Below are 22,665 nucleotides of genomic sequence, written 5' to 3' on the forward strand. Positions count from 1 at the left end.
TTAGCAAACCGAATTCAAAAATACATCAAAAGGATCATACACCATGACCAAGTGGGATTCATTCCAGGGATGCAAGGATGGTACAACATTCGAAAGTCCATCAACATCATCCACCACATCAACAAAAAGAAAGACAAAAACCACATGATCATCTCCATAGATGCTGAAAAAGCATTTGACAAAGTTCAACATCCATTCATGATAAAAACTCTCAGCAAAATGGGAATAGAGGGCAAGTACCTCAACATAATAAAGGCCATCTATGATAAACCCACAGCCAACATTATATTGAACAGCGAGAAGCTGAAAGCATTTCCTCTGAGATCGGGAACTAGACAGGGATGCCCACTCTCTCCACTGTTATTTAACATAGTACTGGAGGTCCTAGCCACGGCAATCAGACAAAATAAAGAAATACAAGGAATCCAGATTGGTAAAGAAGAAGTTAAACTGTCACTATTTGCAGATGACATGATACTGTACATAAAAAACCCTAAAGACTCAACCCCAAAACTACTAGAACTGATATCGGAATACAGCAAAGTTGCAGGATACAAAATCAACACACAGAAATCTGTGGCTTTCCTATATACTAACAATGAACCAACAGAGAGAGAAATCAGGAAAACAACTCCATTCACAATTGCATCAAAAAAAATAAAATACCTAGGAATAAACCTAACCAAAGAAGTGAAAGACTTATACTCTGAAAACTACAAGTCACTCTTAAGAGAAATTAAAGGGGACACTAACAGATGGAAACTCATCCCATGCTCGTGGCTAGGAAGAATTAATATCGTTAAAATGGCCATCCTGCCCAAAGCAATATACAGATTTGATGCAATCCCTATGAAACTATCAGCAACATTCTTCAATGAACTGGAACAAATAATTCAAAAATTCATATGGAAACACCAAAGACCCCGAATAGCCAAAGCAATCCTGAGAAAGAAGAATAAAGTAGGGGGGATCTCACTCCCCAACTTCAAGCTCTACTATAAAGCCATAGTAATCAAGACAATTTGGTACTGGCACAAGAGCAGAGCCACAGACCAATGGAACAGACTAGAGAATCCAGACATTAACCCAGACATATATGGTCAATTAATATTTGATAAAGGAGCCATGGACATACAATGGCGAAATGACAGTCTCTTCAACAGGTGGTGCTGGCAAAACTGGACAGCTACATGTAGGAGAATGAAACTGGACCATTGTCTAATCCCATATACAAAAGTAAACTCAAAATGGATCAAAGACCTGAATGTAAGCCATGAAACCATTAAACTCTTGGAAGAAAACATAGGCGAAAACCTCTTAGACATAAACATGAGTGACCTCTTCTTGAACATATCTCCCCGGGCAAGGAAAACAACAGCAAAAATGAGTAAGTGGGACTATATTAAGCTGAAAAGCTTCTGTACAGCAAAAGACACCATCAATAGAACAAGAAGGATCCCTACAGTATGGGAGAATATATTTGAAAATGACACATCCGATAAAGGCTTGACGTCCAGAATATATAAGGAGCTCTCACGCCTCAACAAACAAAAAACAAATAACCCAATTAAAAAATGGGCAGAGGAACTGAACAGACAGTTCTCCAAAAAAGAAATACAGATGGCCAACAGACACATGAAAAGATGCTCCACATCGCTAATTATCAGAGAAATGCAAATTAAAACTACAATGAGGTATCACCTCACACCAGTAAGGATGGCTGCCATCCAAAAGACAAATAACAACAAATGTTGCCGAGGCTGTGGAGAAAGGGGAACCCTCCTACACTGCTGGTGGGAATGTAAGTTAGTTCAACCATTGTGGAAAGCAGTATGGAGGTACATCAAAATGCTCAAAACAGACTTACCATTTGACCCAGGAATTGCACTCCTAGGAATTTACCCTAAGAATGCAGCAATCAAGTTTGAGAAAGACAGATGCACCCCTATGTTTATTGCAGCACTATTTACAATAGCCAAGAATTGGAAGCAACCTAAATGTCCATCAATAGATGAATGGATAAAGAAGATGTGGTACATATACACAATGGAATACTACTCAGCTATAAGAAAAGGGCAAATCCAATCATTTGCAGCAACATGGATGGAGCTGGAGGGTATTATGCTCAGTGAAACAAGCCAAGCGGAGAAAGAGAAATACCAAATGATTTCACTTATCTGTGGAATATAAGAACAAAGGAAAAACTGAAGGAACAAAACAGCAGCAGAATCACAGAACTCAAGAATGGACTAACAGGTACCAAAGGGAAAGGGACTGGGGAGGATGGGTGGGTAGGGAGGGATAAGGGGGGGAGAAGTAGGGGGGTATTAAGATTAACATGCATGGGGGGGTAGGAGAAAAGGGAGGGCTGTACAACACAGAGAAGGCAAGTAGTGATTCTACAACATTTTGCTATGCTGATGGACAGTGACTGTAAAGGGGTTTATAGGGGAGACCTGGTATAGGGGAGAGCCTAGTAAACATAATATTCGTCATGTAAGTGTAGATTAGTGATAGCAAAAAAAAAAAAAAAAAAAAAAAGGGCAGTTCCTGTGTGGTAACCTCCAACGAGTTCTACACAAGGGTATAAAGGGCATATAAAAGTGTAGGCAAAGGGTCTGTTTGTGTTTATACAGAGGATCAAAGCCTAATTGGGCTACCCCGAAAATGAACTAAGATACGATATGAAAAAGAACTTCCAACATCTGCACCCTCTGGAAGACTCATGCCAGAAGATGATCATCAAAAAACCCCAACAAAGATCCACGCACTGCTACAGCTGTAGATGCACTCATCCCACCAGTTCCTGGACCTGCCATGGGAATGAGGAAGGAGATATCTAAGCTGGCCTGTGCATACAGTAAAACAACAAAATTGGACTGGATCTATACTGTTGGAACTCAACCAAGAATTTGGAGAAGTGCAAATTGTAGCGCTCCAAAGTCTTACAACTACAAACTATTTATTGTTAAAAGAACATATGGCATGTGAACAGTCCCCAGGAATGGGTTGTTTTAATTTGTCTGATTTCTCTCAGACTGTTCAAGTTCATTTGGACAATATCCACCATATCATAGATAAGTTTTCACAAATGCCTAAGGTGCCTAACTGGTTTTCTTGGTTTCACTGCAGATGGCTGGTAATTACAGATATGCTTTGGTTATGTAACTATACTCCTATTATGTTAACGTGTGTGCGCAATTTAAGTAGTAGCTTAAAACCTATACATGCTGAAGTTACTCTACAAGAAGATATGTCAAAGAAATAATCAATCTTCCCAGGTTTTCTGCCGCCTGCTACTTCTATAGCTTTTCTTCTTCCTTCCTAATTACAACCCTTAAATAGAATTCGTGCCTCATATCAAATTTACCGAGTATCATAATTCTTCCAAGTGGTAAAGATACCTCAAGACAAATGCTGGGCATAGAAGCTACAGGGCATAAATACGCAAAGAAATAAAAAGCTAACCATTTCAAACAATAAGGCTTCTCTCTCACTTACCAACTTCACATTTCCCTGTATGGCCCCGGAAGATGACTGGTTAGCCAGAGACGGGTAAGATTCCTCAAGGGAGGAACAACCTAAGACAGGCACAGTCGCAGGGGGGCCATCAGGTGAGAAATTGGGGATCAACAGAGGTGAGGCTTAGAACCTCACCCCCCCGTTCTGAGAGAAATCTTCTGCATACGTGGATGTTTTATTGCCCTGGTCTAGCTTGGATTAACACATAGTCTACAGGCACACACCTGATCATCTACATGTGCTCTCTTACAACACTAAACTATGTTTTCTACCTTTATCTTGTATCTACCTACCACTTCAGCATTTTATTAAAAATAATAATAATAAAGAGAGAAATGTGGTATCCACATATAAATCAAGTATAAAAACCAAATGAGTATTCATATTTGAACTGACGGTTTATAGTTCATAATGCATGAGCAAAACCGAAAGTTTCTGTGATGACTGCCCTTGTACTGTTCACTATGTAACTTATTCACTATGTAAGAATTTGTTCTCCATGTAAGAACTTGTTTGTTATGCCTCAGAAGATTGGAGACTGATGAAAATTAGGCTTGGGGTGGAATAATGATTGTGCATTGAGCATTGACTCCCCTATACAGAATTTTATTGTCGTTAACAACCATTTGATCAATAAATATGAGAGATGCCCTCACAAAAAAAAAAAAAAAAAAAAAAAAAAAGGACAGACTTCCAATGGTAAAATAAATTAGTAACCAGGATGTAAGGTATAGCATAAGGAATATAGTCAAGATATTGTAACAGCCTGGTAGGGTGATAGCTGGAACCTAGAATTATGTATATAAATGTTCTACCACTGTGTTGTACACTTGAAACTCATGTAATGTAATAGTGTGTGTCAACTACCCTTCAATAAAAAATAATTATTAAAAAAAAAAAAAAAAAACCACAATGAGGTATCACCTCACACCAGTAAGGATCACCATCATCCAAAAGACAAACAACAACAAATGTTGGCGAGGTTGTGGAGAAAGGGGAACCCTCCGACACTGCAGGTCGGAATGTAAATTAGTTCAACCATTGTGGAAAGCAGTATGGAGGTTCCTCAAAAAACTAAAAATAGAAATACCATTTGACCCGGGAATTCCACTTCTAGGAATTTACCCTAAGAATGCAGCAGCCCAGTTTGAAAAAGACAGATGCACTCCTATCTTTATTGCAGCATTATTTACAATAGCCAAGAAATGGAAGCAACCTAAGTGCCCATCAGTAGATGAATGGATAAAGAAGATGTGGTATATATACACAATGGAATATTATTCAGCCATAAGAAGAAAACAAATCCTACAAATCCTACCATTTGCAACAACATGGATGGAGCTAGAGGGTATTATGCTCTGTGAAATAAGTCAGGCGGAGAAAGACAAGTATCAAATGATTTCACTCATCTGTGGAGTATAAGAACAAAGCAAAAACTGAAGGAACAAAACCAGCAGCAGACTCACAGAACCCAAGAATGGACTAACAGTTAGTTACCAAAGGGAAAGAGACTGGGGAGGATGGGTGGGAAGGGAGGGATAAGGGGAAAAAAAAAGAGGGGGACATTACTATTAGCAGACATAATGTAGATAATGGGGGGAGGCACAGGGAGGGCTGAACAACACAGAGAAGACAAGTAGTGACTCTACAGCATCTTACTACACTGATGGACAGTGACTGTAATAGGGCATGTTGGGGGGACTTGGTGATGGGGGGAGTCTAGTAAACGTAATGTTCCTCATGTAGTTATAGATTAATGATACAAAAAAAAAAGGCAGAGTATAAAATGGATAACTTAAAAATCTGACAACATAGCACAAAGAAAATTAGAAGAAACAAAGCAACATGGGGAAAAACAGGTTGGTGCTACCATAGCCAAGGGAAGAAAGAATTACTGAGGAAATCCCAAAAGGTAAGAAAATCAAGATGAAGAAGTTATTTGAGGAGAATGAGAAAAGCTTCTAAAATAAACTTCAAGAAGTTAAATAAGGCTATCATTGCAGAAAAGTAATGCCTTCTGAGCATTAGACCCAGACAGGAAAAACTAAGCAGAGTACCAGGGAGCTAAGTAGTAACCCCAAGAATCAATGTGCCTAAAGAATCAATTAAAACCTCATTTCCCATGACCTAACACATTGATAATAAGAATACTAGTGGGTCAAAGGGCAAAATTAATAAATAAATAGATTCTTATGCAGAGTGACATATAGGCGAACTGCAATGTACATGTGTGATATGCCAGCATCCATACATTCTAGGCCAAACTCTCAAAAAAAAAAAAAAAACTGTCTTGCTCTTTAAAGAGCTGGCTGAATGTGAATATTTGGGATTCAACCAAAGAGGAAAAGGTAATCAAAATGAGTACTGGCACGATGCTCTATTCCTCAAAAGATACCACTACCACCTTTCCTTACTTCTCTATCCCCAACCTTAGACTGTTGTGTTGATGGCAGTGATAAAACTAGAGAGTACCTCTTATAGGGAACCCAAGGCAATCTAGGTGATTCAGCCCATAATGCATGAAACTAATCCACTACTGTGTGGCTATATGAGGACAGAGAATATTCTGCATCAAGTCACTGAATTAAAGAATTTCAGAGTTGGAAGAAAGTTTGAAGACCATCTAGTTTAATCTAACCAATGATGAAACTTCTCCAAAAGGTGTATGTCTCTCTTATCTACATGCCTCACTTGGGTATTTATTTCTTCCTGCCAGCCTTTTAAATTCTCTGAAACTCTAGGTCACAAGTGGCATTTCATTTCCATGTCTTCTGCTGGCCTTGTATGCTATGTGCTGCCCACAGCCCAGCTATAATTCAAGTTCAGTAAGAAAGGACAGTATTTAGTGCTGCACTACTCTAGCTTCATAAATGTTTATACTTAATGAAGATCTGCCATAATGCAAGGCTTTTTCCATTCAGGAAATCTGCATTATACCCAGTCACCATACCTTGGAGAGTTGCTCCTCTGACTGAATTTCTGTGGGCAGAACAGTCCCTCCTTGTGCCTTCATTTCTTCTATGTGTTTATTCAAAGAAGTTAATTTGGCCTTAGCATGAAGTTTTAGTTTTTTTATTTTGTTATCAGCAGCTTTTCTTTCTTCCTGCCAGAGAACAATGATGTATAAATACAAAGATATTTATTCGTTACTTACCTAGCACACAACAAAAGTTACTCTCAATAGGCAACACAAGACAGTATGAGGGAAATAAGAATCACATTCTCTAATAACCTAAGTGAAGAGAAAAGTCCAAGTGAATGTTCTATACATCTTTTATCAAATGCTCAACAAAAAAGGAGAAAAATCATGATACCTGTAAAACTTCATCCTTCTGCTGGAGTTGAATATCCTTCTGTCTAATGATTTCTTTCAGCTCCACCACCAACTGCTCTGCATAAGCCAGGCGCTCTGCAACATCCTCTTGTGTTCTATCATTAAATTCCATGTCAGATTCCTGAGGTAATTCCTAGTATTCAGACAAAGAGTTAAGTGTTTGACAAAATGTTAAGCATTTTCCAAACATTGTCTCATTTATAGTATTATCCTAATTCTACAAAGGAGAAAAAAAAGGGGGGAGGCAAAGATCGCAAACCACTAAGTGGAAGAACCCAAAATTAAAATTAGGAGAGTAGTTGAATAAAATTCTCTTAACTATGAGGTAATAATGCTTGTCTTTTCAGAAAACTAAAGGACTTCTTTTGATTCCTTATGTGGCCTTCAGAAAATACAATACAAAGTATAAGAGAAGTGTAGATAAATGTACAATAGCAAACAGATGTTCCCAAACCCAAAAGGTGCTCCAGGTCTGCCATTTATCACTCTAATCTTTCCCAAGGAACAGGATATATACCCAAGAGGAGTTCAGTCAGTCTAGCACCAAAAAGGCTCAGGGGCACAAACAAGAAAGATCTTCTGAACTTCATCCAAGATTTGGCTCCCATCACTGTGGCTCTTAGGCTACAGATGTACAGGAGAAAGATCATTTATAAAGTATCAATATTTTTCTTGATCCTCTCTTCCACCTAGCACAAGGGAGGCTGCTTTCACTCTTCCACCTTAAATTCCTTTCCTCAGAATCATACGAATATATGTCTCATCAGTTTAATTCAGAAACAGAGGTACTCACAGAGTCTAAGGAAGCCCTCATATTCTGATCAGTGTCATCTCCTGATACTTCATGCAAAACAACATTTGCTAATCCTGACAACCGGCTCAGCATTTCTGCAGGAATAGAAAATGTAAGAATCGGCAAAATGGACATAGGATTCCCCTATATTAGTAAACACATTATCTGTAAGTGAAATAAGAAAAATGTATAGGCGATATATATTAGATACAGACTGTGCATGAGATTTAAATCACCATCACTAATATTTTTTAAATAAAATCATAATTTTGTGGTAAATAATGCTCCTTACAAGTTATTTTTGACGCCTCTTCTTTCATCATAATTTCATTTAGAAACATGAACTTCCCCTACCAGACTGTTATTCTCTCCTATTTTGTCAAATAAACTCTGTGACTCAGAAATTGTTTTCTTTTTATGTGCCCTTTGAATCCCATTCTTTCAGGAAGGTTTCCTGATAAGCCGTGGGTTTTGCTAAAGTTAAAATATAATCCTTACTCAAATGTATTAGCATTAAATACATGTATTAGGAAAGAAAGAAGAAGGATTAAAATCAGCAACCTAAGCTTCTGTAGGAATTAGAAAAATAAGAGCAAACTGAAACAAAGGTAAGCAGAAAAAGAAAATTAAGATTAGAGCAGAAGTTAGTAAAATTGAAAATAGAAAAATAAGAGAAAATCAGTAAACTAACAAGTTGGTTCTTTGAAAAGATTAATGAAATTGATAAAGATCTAGTCAGGCTGACCAAGAAAAAAAGAGAAGACACAAATTATCAATATTAGGTATGAAATAGAAGATATCACTACTGATCTGACATACATTAAAATAACACTTCAGATAACTCTGTACCCATAAATTCATCAATGCACATGAAGTGGGCCAATTCCTTAAAAGATACAATCTACCAAAACTCACGTGAGAAGAAACAGACAACCTAAATACACACATACTCACACACCTTACTTATTTATATATTCAGATTGGTGTCAACTGCCAGTCCATAAACTCCTTAAAAGTGAGAATATTAATGCTTTGATAGGAAAAATCAAAACAGAACTGGACTGTGCACAGCACTAGTATAACTGATTATGCCAAATTATGTTTTACGATAAAATGTAATTTGGTCTTTAAAACCCTCAGCAGGGAGAAATACAAAAGCTCTTACACAAGAGAAGCACTTGAATAAAACTGGTCTCTGCTAAAGTTTTTTTCTACTCAGAGCAGTACTCATATTTAGGGTAGCCACGGTCCTTAATTACGGAAGGAGTGGTGAGACCTTTGTCTCTAGAACAAGTTGTCTTGGATAACCTATGTAGAATATAGCATTTAGAAAACAAGTGTGAAAGGAAAGGAAAAAGAGAACCACATCTAGAAGGGCAACATAGGGTCACATGTAAGAACACAGGGCTATGTATTAACCACTAATCCAAACTCTGAGACTCATAACTAGTCAGTTTAAAAATAAAAAACAAACACCAGTACACAGACTAAACTTTCTTTTCAACTCTAGAGATTGAATTTTCTATAGTAACTATTTATGAAGGAAATAAACACCATAACTAAAGAGTCTTTATTAGGCAAAGAGATTTGCACTTAGCAAAAAAAAATTATAATAGAACCTAACTTATCAAACAAAATCACTTTATCTTCAGATTTTTCAGACTACACTGAGAACAAGCAAAAAAAAAACCAACTGATGAATGAGACTCTGAGAAAATGTTAGTAGCAGACAGCAGAGATGATGGATCTTCCTGAATTCCCATGTAAAACAGGCAAAGCAACCAGAAAACAAAATTTTAAAAACCTAAATATAGCCTTTACAAAAAAAGAGCCTGTATTAAAGTTTCCCACAAATTCCAAAATAAACATGTGGATATAGACAAACCAATAGGTCAATGTCCACCGAGTGTGTCACTGTTGTCCACATGGAGGAAGAAGAGGGAAGTGCAGGGTGGCAAAATGTGCCACTTCAAAATAGGCCACTTTGACCAAAGGATTATTTTAACACTTGAAAAACAGCATGTAGAAGAAGGGTGCTCTGATTTCCCCTTTTTCCTCTTGAAAATAAGAGATGAAGCCTCTGCATGGAAGATGTCCTCCCAATATTAGAAGGAAAGTAACATTCTTATCTTCAGGGAAGGGAGCTGAGGCCAAGAGAAAGCTGTACAAGCCTTGTAAACTAATCCTTACCTTCCTAGTCACTTCTCCATAATTAACCACTCCCTTGCTTGTCTCATTTTCACAAGTGACTTCTCTTTGCCCAATCTCAATATGTAAGTGTTCCACTCTCAACTGTTTTTTTGGGTCCTCATTCCCTTATGAGGGCTCTTATGTCACATAAAACTTTTATTAAGTAAATCTTTATGCTTTTCATATTACTTCATCTTTTATAAATTGAATTCTCAGGCCCAGACGAAAACCCTAAGAGTAGAGGTAAAACACTGCTCCCCTACGGAAACTGTAAGAGTGTGACAGAACTGATACCAAGTGAACTACAAAAGAGCCTGTAGGTATTCACCAGAAAATATTTCAAGCTGATTAGAGAACAGCAGCTGAAAGAGGGAGGTGAAGTGCACTTACCACTCCAACAGCTGGTTAAGTGCAAGGAGCCTGTAGGGTCTGAAATGTATGAGGTAATCTAGGCCCTATGAACTCTCAAAACTGAAGAACCAGGGCTCTGTCCACTAAGGAGAATCCATTGAAAGCAGAATAAAATTTCATTAAGACATAGTCAAGAGAAACCAAGGGAAGATTCAGATAGAGTGAGAGGGGATGGTAGGAAAAGAAGAAATTTCAGAAATCTAGCTGCCATGTATTTGAAAAATATTGCAAAACAAAGTAAGAAGGAGCTCTGTGAAGTTAAAAAAAACTATTAAAAATAAATCTCCTTCTAAAAGTTCAGCAACATTAAATTAATATAAAAATAAGCACCTGATCCTGCCATTTGCAACAACATGGATGGATCTAGAGGGTATTATGCTCAATGAAATGTCTGGTAGACAAAGACAAATACCATCTGAGTTCACTTAATTGTGGAATATAAAAACAAAGCAAAACAGAGGAAACAAAACAGCAGCAAACTCATACACATTGAGAAGTGACTAGTGGTTACCATGGGGGAGTGGCTGGGGCAGGTCGGGGGAGGGGGATAAAGGGGGTAAATAATTTACAATATATTGCAATCACAATATACCACAATTTAAGTTGGTCATGGGGATGGTAGTACAGCACAGAGAATACAGTCAATGATTCTGTAACATCTTTCTACACTGATAGACAGTAACTGCACTAGAGGGTGTAAGGATTTGATAATGTGGGTAACTGTTGAACACTGTGTTGTACATTTGAAATCAACATAAGATTGTTTATCAATGATACTTCAATAAAAAAAAAACCTGAAAAGTAACACAATTTCCATATAAAGTTATTATAAGAAAAAGAGCAGAATAATATCCATACAGGAAGTGGAAGCACATCAAAGAGACATGCTCAAAAACAATTTAGAACTAGATTCTACTAAATCTACTAAAAGAACTCAAAGACATTAAAAATGATATAAGATATAAAAAATATAGAGCAGAAATTGAAAAATCCAGGAAGATGGCCAAAGAAGATCAAAGGAACACAAAATAGTCAGAAAACTATTAACAAAAGTTAACTAACAGAGTCCTTATCTTTCAATAATTACTTTAAATGTAAATAGATTAAATTCTCCAATCAAAAGACAAACAGTGGCTGAATGGATCAAAAACACAGATCTAACTAAATGCTGCCTACATGAAACTCATTTTAGATCTACAGATACACGAAGGCTGAAAGTGAAGTGAAAGGATGGAAAAGATATTCCATACAAGTGGTAAACAAAAGAAAGCAATGGAAGCCAGACTTAGATAAAATAGACTTTGAATCAAAAACTCGCAAAAGTAAGTCTTGCAATGACGAGGGGTCAATTCATCAAAAGATATAACACTTATAAATACATATGTACCCAACATCAGAGCACCTAAATATATTAAGCAAATTTTAACAGACTTAAGGGAGAAATAGCAATACAATAATATTACGGGACTTCAATTCTCTATTTTCAAAAATGGATAGATCATCTTGACAGAAAAGCCTATGGACTTGAACTACACTTTAGATGAAATGGGCCTAATAGGCATATACAGAACATTGCATCCAACAGAAGCAGAATACACATTATTTTAAGCACACATGGAACATTCTCCAGAATAGATCACATGTTGGGCCACAAACTAAATCTTGATAAGTTTAAGATTGAAATAATAATGGGTATCACTTCAGACTACAATAGTATGAAACTAGAAATCAATAACAAGAGGAAAACTGGAAAATTCAAAAATATGTGGAAATTAAGCAACACACTCCTGAACAACCAATGAGTCAAAGAAGAAATAAAAAAGGAAATAAAAAATGATCTTGAGACAAATGGAAATATGACATACCAAAACTTATGGGCTGCAGCAAAATAGTTCTAAGAGAGAAGTTTACAATGATAAACTCCTTTATTAAGAGAAAAGAGAGATCTCAAATAAACAGCCTAACTTGACATCTCAAGGAACCAGAAAAAGAACAAATTTTGCTACAAGTTAGCAAAGGAAGGAATTAATCAAGATCAGAGCAGAAATAAATGAAATGACAACTAGAAAAGCAACAGAAAAGATTAGTGAATCTAAGTTTTTCAATGAAACTAACTGGTGCTTTGAAAAGATAAATAGACAAATTTTTAGCTAGACTAAGAAAAAAAGGGAGAAGATCCAAATAAAAAAAATTATAAGTGAAAGAAGCAGCATTAAAAATGATAACACAGAAATGCAAAGCATCATTAGAGACTATGATAAAAAATCATACAGCAATAAATTGGATAACCTGGAAGAAATGGATACATTTCTAGAAATATACAACTTACCAAGACTGAATCATGAAGAAACAGAAAATCTGAACAGGCCAATAACAAGTAAGGAGATTGGATCAGTAAACTAAAACATCTAAACAAAGAAATACCCAGGATTTGATGGCTTCACTGGTGAATTCTATCAAACATTTAAAGTAGAATTCATGCCAATCTTTCTCAAATTCTTCCGAAAAACTGAAGAGGGAACACTTACAAATTCATTTTATAAAGCCAGCAATACCCTGATACTGAATCTAGACAAGGACACTACAAGAAAAGAAAATTATAGGCCACTATCCCTGAGGAACACAGATGCAAAAATCCTCAACAAAAACTAGCAAACCAAATTCAACTTCAGCAATATGGAGGTTCTTTTAAAAACTAAAAATAGAACTGCCATATAATTAAGCAATTCCACATTGAGTGTATGACCAAAGGAAATGAAATCAGTATCTTAAAGAGATACCTGCATTCCCATGTTTGCTGTAGCATTATTCACAATAGCTAAAATACAGAATCAACCTATGTGTTCACTGACAGACAAATGGCTAAAGAGAACATATACATACAGAATGGAATATTATTCACCCTTAAAAAGTGTATACATACAAAATGGAATATTATTCACCCTAAAAAAGGAGTAAATCCTGTCTTTTGCAACAACATGGATGAACTTGGAGGACATTATACTAGGTGAAATAAGCCAGGTACAGAAAGACAAATACTGGACGACCTTACTTAGGTATGGAATCTAAAAAAAATCAAACTCACAGAAGCAGAGAGTAGAACAGCAGTTGCCAGGAGCCAGAGGGTAGAGGAAATGAGGAGATGTTTATCAAAGTTTACAAAGTTTTAGCCATGCAGAATGAATACATTCTGGAGGTCTAATGTACAGCATGGTGACTATAGTTAATAATACTGTACTATACACTTGAAGTTTACTAAGAAAGTAAATCTTAAATGTTCTCACCACCAAAAAAGGCAACTATGTGAGATAACAGATATATTAGTTTATTGTGGTAACCATTTAACAACATATACATATATCAAAACATTGTTATACACTTTAAATATGTACATTTTTAATTTGTCAATTATGCCTTAATAAAGTTAATAACAATGATAATATCTACTTCCAGTATTACCACCTTCTCAACAGCAATTAATGGCTAATAATTAATTGCTATATGTAAAAGCACTGAACAGTCAGCAGAACACAAACAGTAGGTATATCAAAAAGATATGTATATATACTTTAAAAAAATTTTTAATAAAAGTGTCCTTGACATTCATCCCAAAATTGGTTTTAAATATACAACACAGTAGTTCAACAGTTACTCATATTATTAAATCCTCACCTCAACTAGTGCGGTTACTATCTGTCAACATAGAAAGATGTTACAGAATCATTGATTACGTTCTCCATGCTGTACTACTATCCCCATAGTCAACTTATAATGGAGAATTTTTGTGCCCCTTTATCTCCCTCACCCACCACCCCAATCCCTCCCCCATGGTAACCACCTGTTACTTCTCAGTGTCTGAGTCTACTGCTGTTTTGTTCCTTCTGTTTTGTTTTGTTTTTATATTCCACAACTAAGTGAAATCAGATGGTATTTGTCTTTCTTCACCTGGCTTATTTCATTAAGCATAATACCATCTAGACCCATCCATGTTGTTGCAAATGGCAGGATTTCTTTTTATAGGTAAATAATATTCCATTGTGTATATGTACCACATCTTTACCCATTCATCTATTGACAGACACTTTGGTTACTTCCATAACTTGGAAGTAATGTGGCAACAAACATAGGGGTGCATACAACTTTTCAAATCAAGTATTTTGTTTTCTTTGAGTCAATTCCTAGAAGTGGAATTACTGGGTTGTATGGTATTTCTATTTTTAGCTTTTTGAGGACCCTCCATACTGCTTTCCACAATGGTTGTGCCAATTTACATTCCTATCAACAGTGTAAGAGGATTCCCATTTCTCCACATCCTCAACAACACTTGCTATTTCTTGTCTTCTGGATAGCAGCCATTCTAACTGGTATGAGGTGACATACTTTTACAAAAGAAAAACTAAACTTTGGTACTCTCACCATTTTCTATGATACAAACTTTGCTGTGCACACACATATGTTTTCTTTGACTTTAAATGAATTAAAATAAACAAATTTATCAATCCTTCCCCCACACTCCCCAAAAAACAGAAAACCCAGAAATAAAGTGGGAACTCAGAAATAACTTAAAATTTTTTAAAAATCATTTTAGAAAGGAAAATTTAACTAAAGGAACAGGAAAATGAATAATCATTAACAAATCATGACTTAAGATAAAAAAGGATTGGCACACATAGCATGGTGGGGGGGCATGGGAAAGGCAGTATAAAAGAGAAGACAAGTAGTGACTCTATAGCATCTTACTATGCTGATGGACAGTGACTGTAATGGGGTATGTGGTGGGGACTTGATAATGGGGGGGAGTCTAGTAACCACAATGTTGCTCTTGTGATTGTATATTAATGATACCAAAAAAAAAAAAAAAGATAAAAAAGAAAGTTGAAATGAAGGATAACTATAAAAATCAAAAAGTAATTAGCCATGAATTAAACTGCAACTATGTTATGATGCAGCAATTTCACTCCTATGCATTTAGCTCACAAAAATGAAAACTTAAATTCACACAGGAACTTGTACATGAATGTTCACAGCAGCTTCAGTTCTAAGAGCCCAAAAGTGGAATCAAAGATGTTCTTCAGCAAGTAAATAGTTAAACTATTGTACATACATACTGTGGAATACTACACAGAAATAAAAAGGAACAAACTGTTGATACACCCAACAATTAGGATGAATATGCAGAGAATTATGCTGAATGAAAAAAGCCAATTCCATAAGTTAAAAACTATATAACTCTGTATTTTTGAATTGACAAAGTTTTGAAAATGGAGGACAGATTAGTGGTTGCCAGTGCTTGGAGAAAGGTTGGAGGAAGAAGTATGGGAGGTGGCTGAAATTGGAAATGTTGGAACTGTTCAATATATTAACTGTGGTAGTAGATACAGAAACCTACAAAGGCAATAAATTATGCAGAACTTTCACACACACACGCACACACACACACAAATACAACTGGAGGGTGTATTATGTCAGTATCCTGGCTGTGATATGACACAAGTTTTACAAAATGAGACCACTGAGAAAAACCAAACAAAGTGTACAAGGGATCTCTGTATTATTACAACAGCATATGACTCTACAATTACCTCAATTTTAAAAAAAGAATTAAATGAACTAAATGCAATGTGTTATCCTATTATTTGACCTTGGAAAAGAAAAAAAGACATTGATGGAGAAACTAGTAAAATTCGAACAACAAATGGTGTTTAGTTAATAGTAATTAATCAATATATTGGTTTTTAGTTTTGACAAATGAACTTTGCTAATGTAACATGCTAACATTAGGGAATACTGGGTGAGGAGTATACTGAACTCTGAACTAACTGTACAAGTTTTCAATAGTAAATCTAAAATTATTCCCAGTCATTTGTTTATTTAAAACTTTTATAAGAAACAAGTAGTAAAAAAAAGGAATTAAGAGAAAATAATACAGATGAAAGATAAGCAATGCAAATAATAGGATTCCCTGAAAAAAAACAAAGCAAAGGTAGAAAACAAACAAAAACATCAAAATCCAAGAACACTTAACTGATGTTTTTTTAAATCTGAAGTTACATATTAAAAGAGCCCACCATGTACCTGAGGATATCAACGTAGAACTACCAACAAGACATTCTAGCAAAATTCATGGACTTAAAAATAATCCTTTGACATTTAAGCCAAAAGATCGTGTAACTTCCAAGATAAAGAAAATGAGACTATTACAAGACTTTCAACAGCAATGCTTTTGCCAGAAAAAAATTAGAGTTACAGATTTGAGATATTCAAGGAAAAGAAAATGTGAGCCAAGGATTTTATTTTCTGCAAAAAATGACCTTCAGATATAAAGAGCAGAGACAGAATGTTACAAATGTGGAAGAAAATTCATGAAATATTTTCCCATGAGCCCTTCCTAAGGTATGTATTAGAAAGAAAGCCTGAGGCAATCAAAATGACTAAAGAAACATCATCATGAGGACGGGAGGTAAGCATTAAATATACAGTTACTTGGAGAACTAAGAAAGGAGAGAGCATAGTGTTTAATGATTATATACTCTGACAAAATATAGGGTTAACACACAAAAAATTGGGGAGATGTGAATAGCATATACAAAAAAAAAACTTTAAAAATTGTTTTCAATAACCATAATTTGTGATGGTTTAATCAGTTTTGTTATTCCTTGACTACTGTATTTGTCAAGTGGAATTAAAGTAAATACTAATTGTGGGCATAGTAATTCTATGAAAAAAGGAGACACAGATATAATACAGAAGAAATTAAGAACTCCCAAATAAAAACTTACTGAATTTGAGACTTAATGGATTAAAGATGGTGGCGTGAGAGGTGAGACAGACGCCTCCTCCCAAAACCACATATAATATGAAAATATAATTAGTACAACTAATCCTGAAAGGCAGGCAAGAAGGCTGCACCAGACTGCATATACCTGGAGAAAAGAACAGACCTCACGGAACAGGGTAACATACCAAAGCCATGATCCAGCAGGAACCAAGCCCTTCCAACCCCAGCTCACCAGCCGAAGGAAGAGAAATGGAGCCAGGAGGGAGTGGAGGCCTAGGACTGCTGAACACGGAGCCCTGGAGATCTGCTCTGGGAGTATGAACCTACATTGCATGGTGCTCTGAAAATTAGAGCAGCTGGAGAGCTAAGACAGGCAGAGCACCTGGAGAGAACAAGATTCCAGCCACGTTTGGCAAATGGATCCACATCCAGCTGCTCTGTGACAAAAGAAAGGCAGGCAGTCTGAGAGACTTCCTAACAACGAGAGAGCTGCTAAAGGGCAAGGATTGCACAGAGCTTACTGCTCACGAGAAAGGGCAGGTGGACAAAATTTTCAAGGCACACACTGCCCAGCAGGTTGAGAACTTTCAGGAGCTTCAGGCGCTCCATCCCCCTGGCTGGCTAAGCAGCTCCAAGGCCCCCCACCGTGATACACAGCCTGCTGCGCCTTCCTTCCAGCGAGCCTGTAGCACTTGGCCCGCAAACCAGCAGCCACAGCCCTGGTGTCAACCAGACAGAGGGAATCCCCCCTATGGCAGCTACAAACACAAAGCAGAGAGGCTTACACTTGTGTGCTTGGCCCACTGGTTCTGGATGTGGATAGGAATACCAGCCGAGAAGCAGGAAACAGCTCTTTCCTCCACCCAGGCATTAGTACCACTCCTATGCGGTGCCCGACATCATTCCAGGGGCTGAGCAGCTCCAGGGAATAGAGCTTCTAAGCACTAGAGGATTCCACATACAATATGAAACGTCAAAGGAACCTGGTTAAAACAAAAATCCACAAACACCAGAAAAAGGATCAAGTAAAACTGGACTCATCAATCTTCCTGAAAGAGATTTCAAAATAAAAATCATAAACATGCTCATGGAGGTACAGAAAAATATTCAAAAACTCAGGGAAGAATTTCAGATGAACAGTCAATCATAATGGAATACAGTATCAGAAGTGAAACATACAATGGAGGGATTTAAAAGCAGATTAGATACAGTGGAGGAGATGGTTAATGGAATAGAAATTAGAGAAGTGGAATACAAAGAAGCTGAGGCACAGAGAGAAAAAAGGATCTGTAGGAATGAAAGAATGTTGAGTGAACCATGCAAACAATCTGAAAGGAACAATATTCACATTATAGGGGTACCAGAAGAACAAGAGAGAGAAAAATGGATAGAGAGTGTCTTAGAGGAGGTAATTGCTGAAAACTTGAAAACTTCCTCAATCTGGAGAAGGACACAAGTCTCTCAGGACATGGAGGTGCACAGACCTCCCAACACAAGGGACCCAAGGAAGACAACACCAAGACATATAACAATTAAAATGGCAAAGATCAAGGATAAGGACCAACTATTAAGTGCAGCCAAAGAGAGAAAAAAGATAACCAACAAAGGAAAACCCATCAGGCTATCATCAGATTTCTCAACAGAAACCTTAGAGGCCAGAAGGTAGTGGCATGATATATTTAATGCAATGAAGCAGAAGGGCCTCAAACTAAGAATACTCTACTTGGAAAGATTACCATTTAAATTTGAAGGAGGGATTACACAGTTCCCAGATAAGCAAAAACTGAGAGAATTTACCTCCCACAAAAAATCTCTACAGTATATTTTGGAGGGACTGCTATAGATGGAAGTGTTCCTAAGACTAAATAGCTGTCACCAGAGGAAATAAAGCCACAGTAAAGAAAGTAGAATTAATTACTAAGCAGATGCAAAATCAAACCAGTTACCCACAAAGTCAGTCAAAGGGCGGACAAAGAGTACATAATATGATACCCAATATGTAAAGAATGGAGGAAGAAGAAAAATAATGAAAAAAAAAAATCTTTAGATTGTATTTATAACAGCATACTAAGTGAGATAAGTTAGACTCTTAGATAGTAAGGAAGTTACCCTTGAACTTTTGGTAACCACAAATCTAAAGCCTGCAATGGCAATAAGTACATACGTATCGATAATCACCCTAAATGTAAATGGACTGAATGCATCAATCAAAAGACACAGAGTTACTGAATGCATAAAAAAAACAAGACCCGTGTATATGCTGCCTACAAGGGACTCACTTCAAACCCAAAGGCATACACAGACTAAAAGTAAAGGGATGGAAAAAAATATTTCATGCAACTAATAGGGAGAAAAAAGCAGGAGTTGCAGTACTTGTATCATACAAAATAGACTTCAAAACAAAGAAAAGTCACGAGACAAAGAAGGACATTACATAATGAGAAAGGGGTCAATCCAACAAGAGGATGTAATATTATAAATATCTATGGACCCAACACAGGAGCACCTACATATGTGAAACAAATACTAACTGAATTAAAAGGGGAAATAGAATGAAACACATTCATTTTAAGAGACTTCAACCCACCACTCACTCCAAAGGACAGATCAACCAGACAGAAAATAAGTAAGGAAACAGAGGCACTGAACAACGGACATCTACAGAACACTCCACTCAAAAGCAGCAGGATAAACATTCTTCTCAAGTACACATGGAACATTTTCAAAATTAGATCATATACTAGGCCACAAAAAGAGCTTCAGTAAATTCAAAAAGATTAAAATTGTACCAACCAGCTTCTCAGACCACAAAGGTATGAAACTAGAAATAAATTACACAAAGAAAATGAAAAAGCCCACAAATACATGGAGGCTTAACAACATACTCCAAAATAACCAATGGATCAATGGCCAAATAAAAACAGAGATCAAGCAATATATGGAGACAAATGACAACAATAATTCAACACTGTAAAATCTGTGGGACACAGCGAAGGCTGTGCTATGAGGGAAGTATATTGCAATACAGGCCCACCTCAGGAAAGAAGAACAATCCCATATAAGCAGTCTAAACTTACAATTACTGAAACTAGAAAAAGAACAACAAATGAGACCCAAAGTCAGTAGGAGGAGGGACATAATAAAGATTAGAGCAGAAACAAAAAAAATTGAGAAGAATAAAAAAAATAGAATGAATCAATGAAAGCAAGAGCTGGTTCTTTCAGAAAATAAACAAAATAGATAAACCTCTAGCAAGATTTATCAAGAAAAAAAGAGTGCCTGGACACATAAACAGAATCAGAAATGATAAAGGAAAAATCACAAGGGACATCACAGAAATACAAAGAATTATGAGAGAATATGATGAAAAATTATATATGCTAACAAATTGGATAATCTAGAAAAAATGGACAACATTCTAGAAAAATAAAACCTTCAAGACTGAACCAGGAAGAAACAGAAAATCTGATCAGAACAATTACCAGCAACAAAACTGAATAGGTAATCAAAAAACTACCTAAGAACAAACTGCCTAGAACAGATGGCTTCACCGCTGAATTTTATCAAACATTTAGTGAAGACCTAATACCCATCCTCCTTAAAGTTTTCAACAAAGTAGAAGAGGAAGGAATACTTCCAAATTCATTCTATGAGGCCAACATCACTCTAATACCAAAACCAGGTAAAGACACCACAAAAAAAGAAAATTACAGACCAATATCCCGGATGAACATAGATGCAAAAACACTCAAAATTTTAGCAAAGAGAATTCAAAAATACATTAAAAAGATCATCCATCATGATCAAGTTGGATTTATTCCAGGGATGCAAGGATGGCACAACATTCGAAAATCCATCATCATCATCCACCACATAAACAAAAAGAAGGACAAAAACCACATGGCTAGTTTATTATTATTATTATTATGAATTTGTGGCTTTAAATATTTTTGGTGGGTTTCAATCCATTGCAATTCATGTTCTTATTAGAAAGTCACTTGTTCCTTTAGCTTGGGCTCCTAGGTCCTTTTGACATTACCAGTCTTTGTCCATAGATGCTGAAAAAGCATTCGGCAAAATAAAATATTCATTCATGATAAAAACTCTCAACAAAATGGGTATAGAGGGCAAGTACCTCAACATAATAAAGGCCATATATGACAAACTCACAGCCAACATAATACTTAACAGTGAGAAGCTGAAAGTTTTTTCTCTAAGACTGGGAACAAGACAAGGATGCCCACTCTCCCTGCTTTTATTCAACATAGTACTGGAGGTCCTAGCCACAGCAATCAGACAACACAAAGAAATAAAATGCATCCAGATTGGTAAGGAAGAAGTCAAACTGTCACTGTTTGCAGATGACATGATATTGTACATAAAAAACACTAAAGAATTCACTCCAAAACTACTGGAACTAATATCTGAATTCAGCAATTTTTCAGGATACAAAATTAATACAGAAATCTGTTGCATTCCTATACACTAACAATGAACTAGCAGAGAGAGAAATCAGGAAAACAATTCCATTCACAACTGCATCAAAAAGAATAAAATACCTAGGAATAAACCTAACCAAGTAAGTGAAAGACCTGTACCCTGAAAACTACAAGACACTCATAAGAGAAATTAAAGAAGATACCAATAAATGGAAATACATCCTGTGCTCATGGATAGGAAGAATTACATTGTTAAAATGGCCATCCTGCCTAAAACAATCTACACATTCAATGCAAGCCCTATCAACACACTAACAGCATTCTCAACAAACTAGAACAAATAGTTCTAAATTTCATATGGAACCACAAAAGACCCAGAATAGCCAAAGCAATCCTGAGAAGGAAGAATAAAGCTGGGAGGATTATGCTCTCTGACTTCAAGCTCTACTACAAAGCCTCAGCAATCAAGAAAATTTAGTACTGGCACAAGAACAGACGCATAGACCAATGGAACAGACTAGAGAGCCCAGATACAAACCCAAGCATATATGGTCAATTAATATATGATAAAGGAGACATGGACATACAATGGGAAAATGACAGCCTCTTCAACAACTGGTGTTGGCAAGACTGGACAGCTACATGCAAGAGAATGAACTGGCTTACTGTCCAAGCCCATAAACAAAAGTAAACTCAAAATGTATCAAAGACCTGAATGTCATGAAACCATAAAATTCTTAGAAAAAAACACAGGCAAAAATCTCCTGAAAATAAACATGAGCAACCTCTTCCTGAACGCATCTCCTCAGGCAAGGGAAACAAAAGCAAAAATGAACACATGGGACTACGTTAAACTAAACAGCTTCTGTACAGCAAAGGACACCTTAAGCAGAACAAAAAGGCATCCTACAGTATGGGAGAATATATTTGTAAATGACTGATCTGGCAAGGGGTTAACATCAAAAATATATAAAGAACTCACACGCCCCAACAACCAAAAAGCAAATAACCGAATTAGAAAATGAGCAGAGGATATGAATAGACAATTCTCCAAAGAAGAAATTCAGATGGCCAACAGGCACATGAAAAGATGCTCCACATCCCTAATTATCAGGGAAATGCAAATAAAAACCACAATGAGATATCACCTCACACCAGTTAGGATGGCCAGTATAAAAAGACTAAGAACAACAAATGC

The 22,665-nt window shown here is 36.4% G+C and overlaps 1 protein-coding gene across 11 annotated transcripts in view; it reads right to left on the reverse strand.

Annotated features, from left to right (window-relative positions):
* The window catches only part of GOLGB1 (golgin B1), a 104,466-nt gene that overhangs the window by 73,750 nt on the left and 8,051 nt on the right, over positions 1-22,665 (reverse strand). For 8 of the 11 annotated variants that reach the window (XR_005024428.2, XM_036883364.2, XM_036883366.2 and 5 more), the window contains 3 exons: positions 7,650-7,744; positions 6,837-6,989; positions 6,473-6,625 (listed from right to left, as the gene is read on the reverse strand). Coding sequence is in view for 10 of the 11 variants with exons in the window: in XM_036883364.2 (XP_036739259.2) it covers positions 6,473-6,625; positions 6,837-6,989; positions 7,650-7,742 (399 nt within the window). In the remaining variant the exon portion in view is untranslated. Of the gene's footprint in view, positions 1-6,472; positions 6,626-6,836; positions 6,990-7,649; positions 7,745-17,813; positions 17,980-22,665 lie in introns of those variants that run through there. The other 3 variants (XM_057503141.1, XM_036883363.2, XM_057503155.1) reach the window with 3 other exon arrangements.

The sequence above is a fragment of the Manis pentadactyla genome, chromosome 1 (genome assembly GCF_030020395.1).
Source record: "Manis pentadactyla isolate mManPen7 chromosome 1, mManPen7.hap1, whole genome shotgun sequence".
NCBI classification, from domain to species: domain Eukaryota; kingdom Metazoa; phylum Chordata; class Mammalia; order Pholidota; family Manidae; genus Manis; species Manis pentadactyla.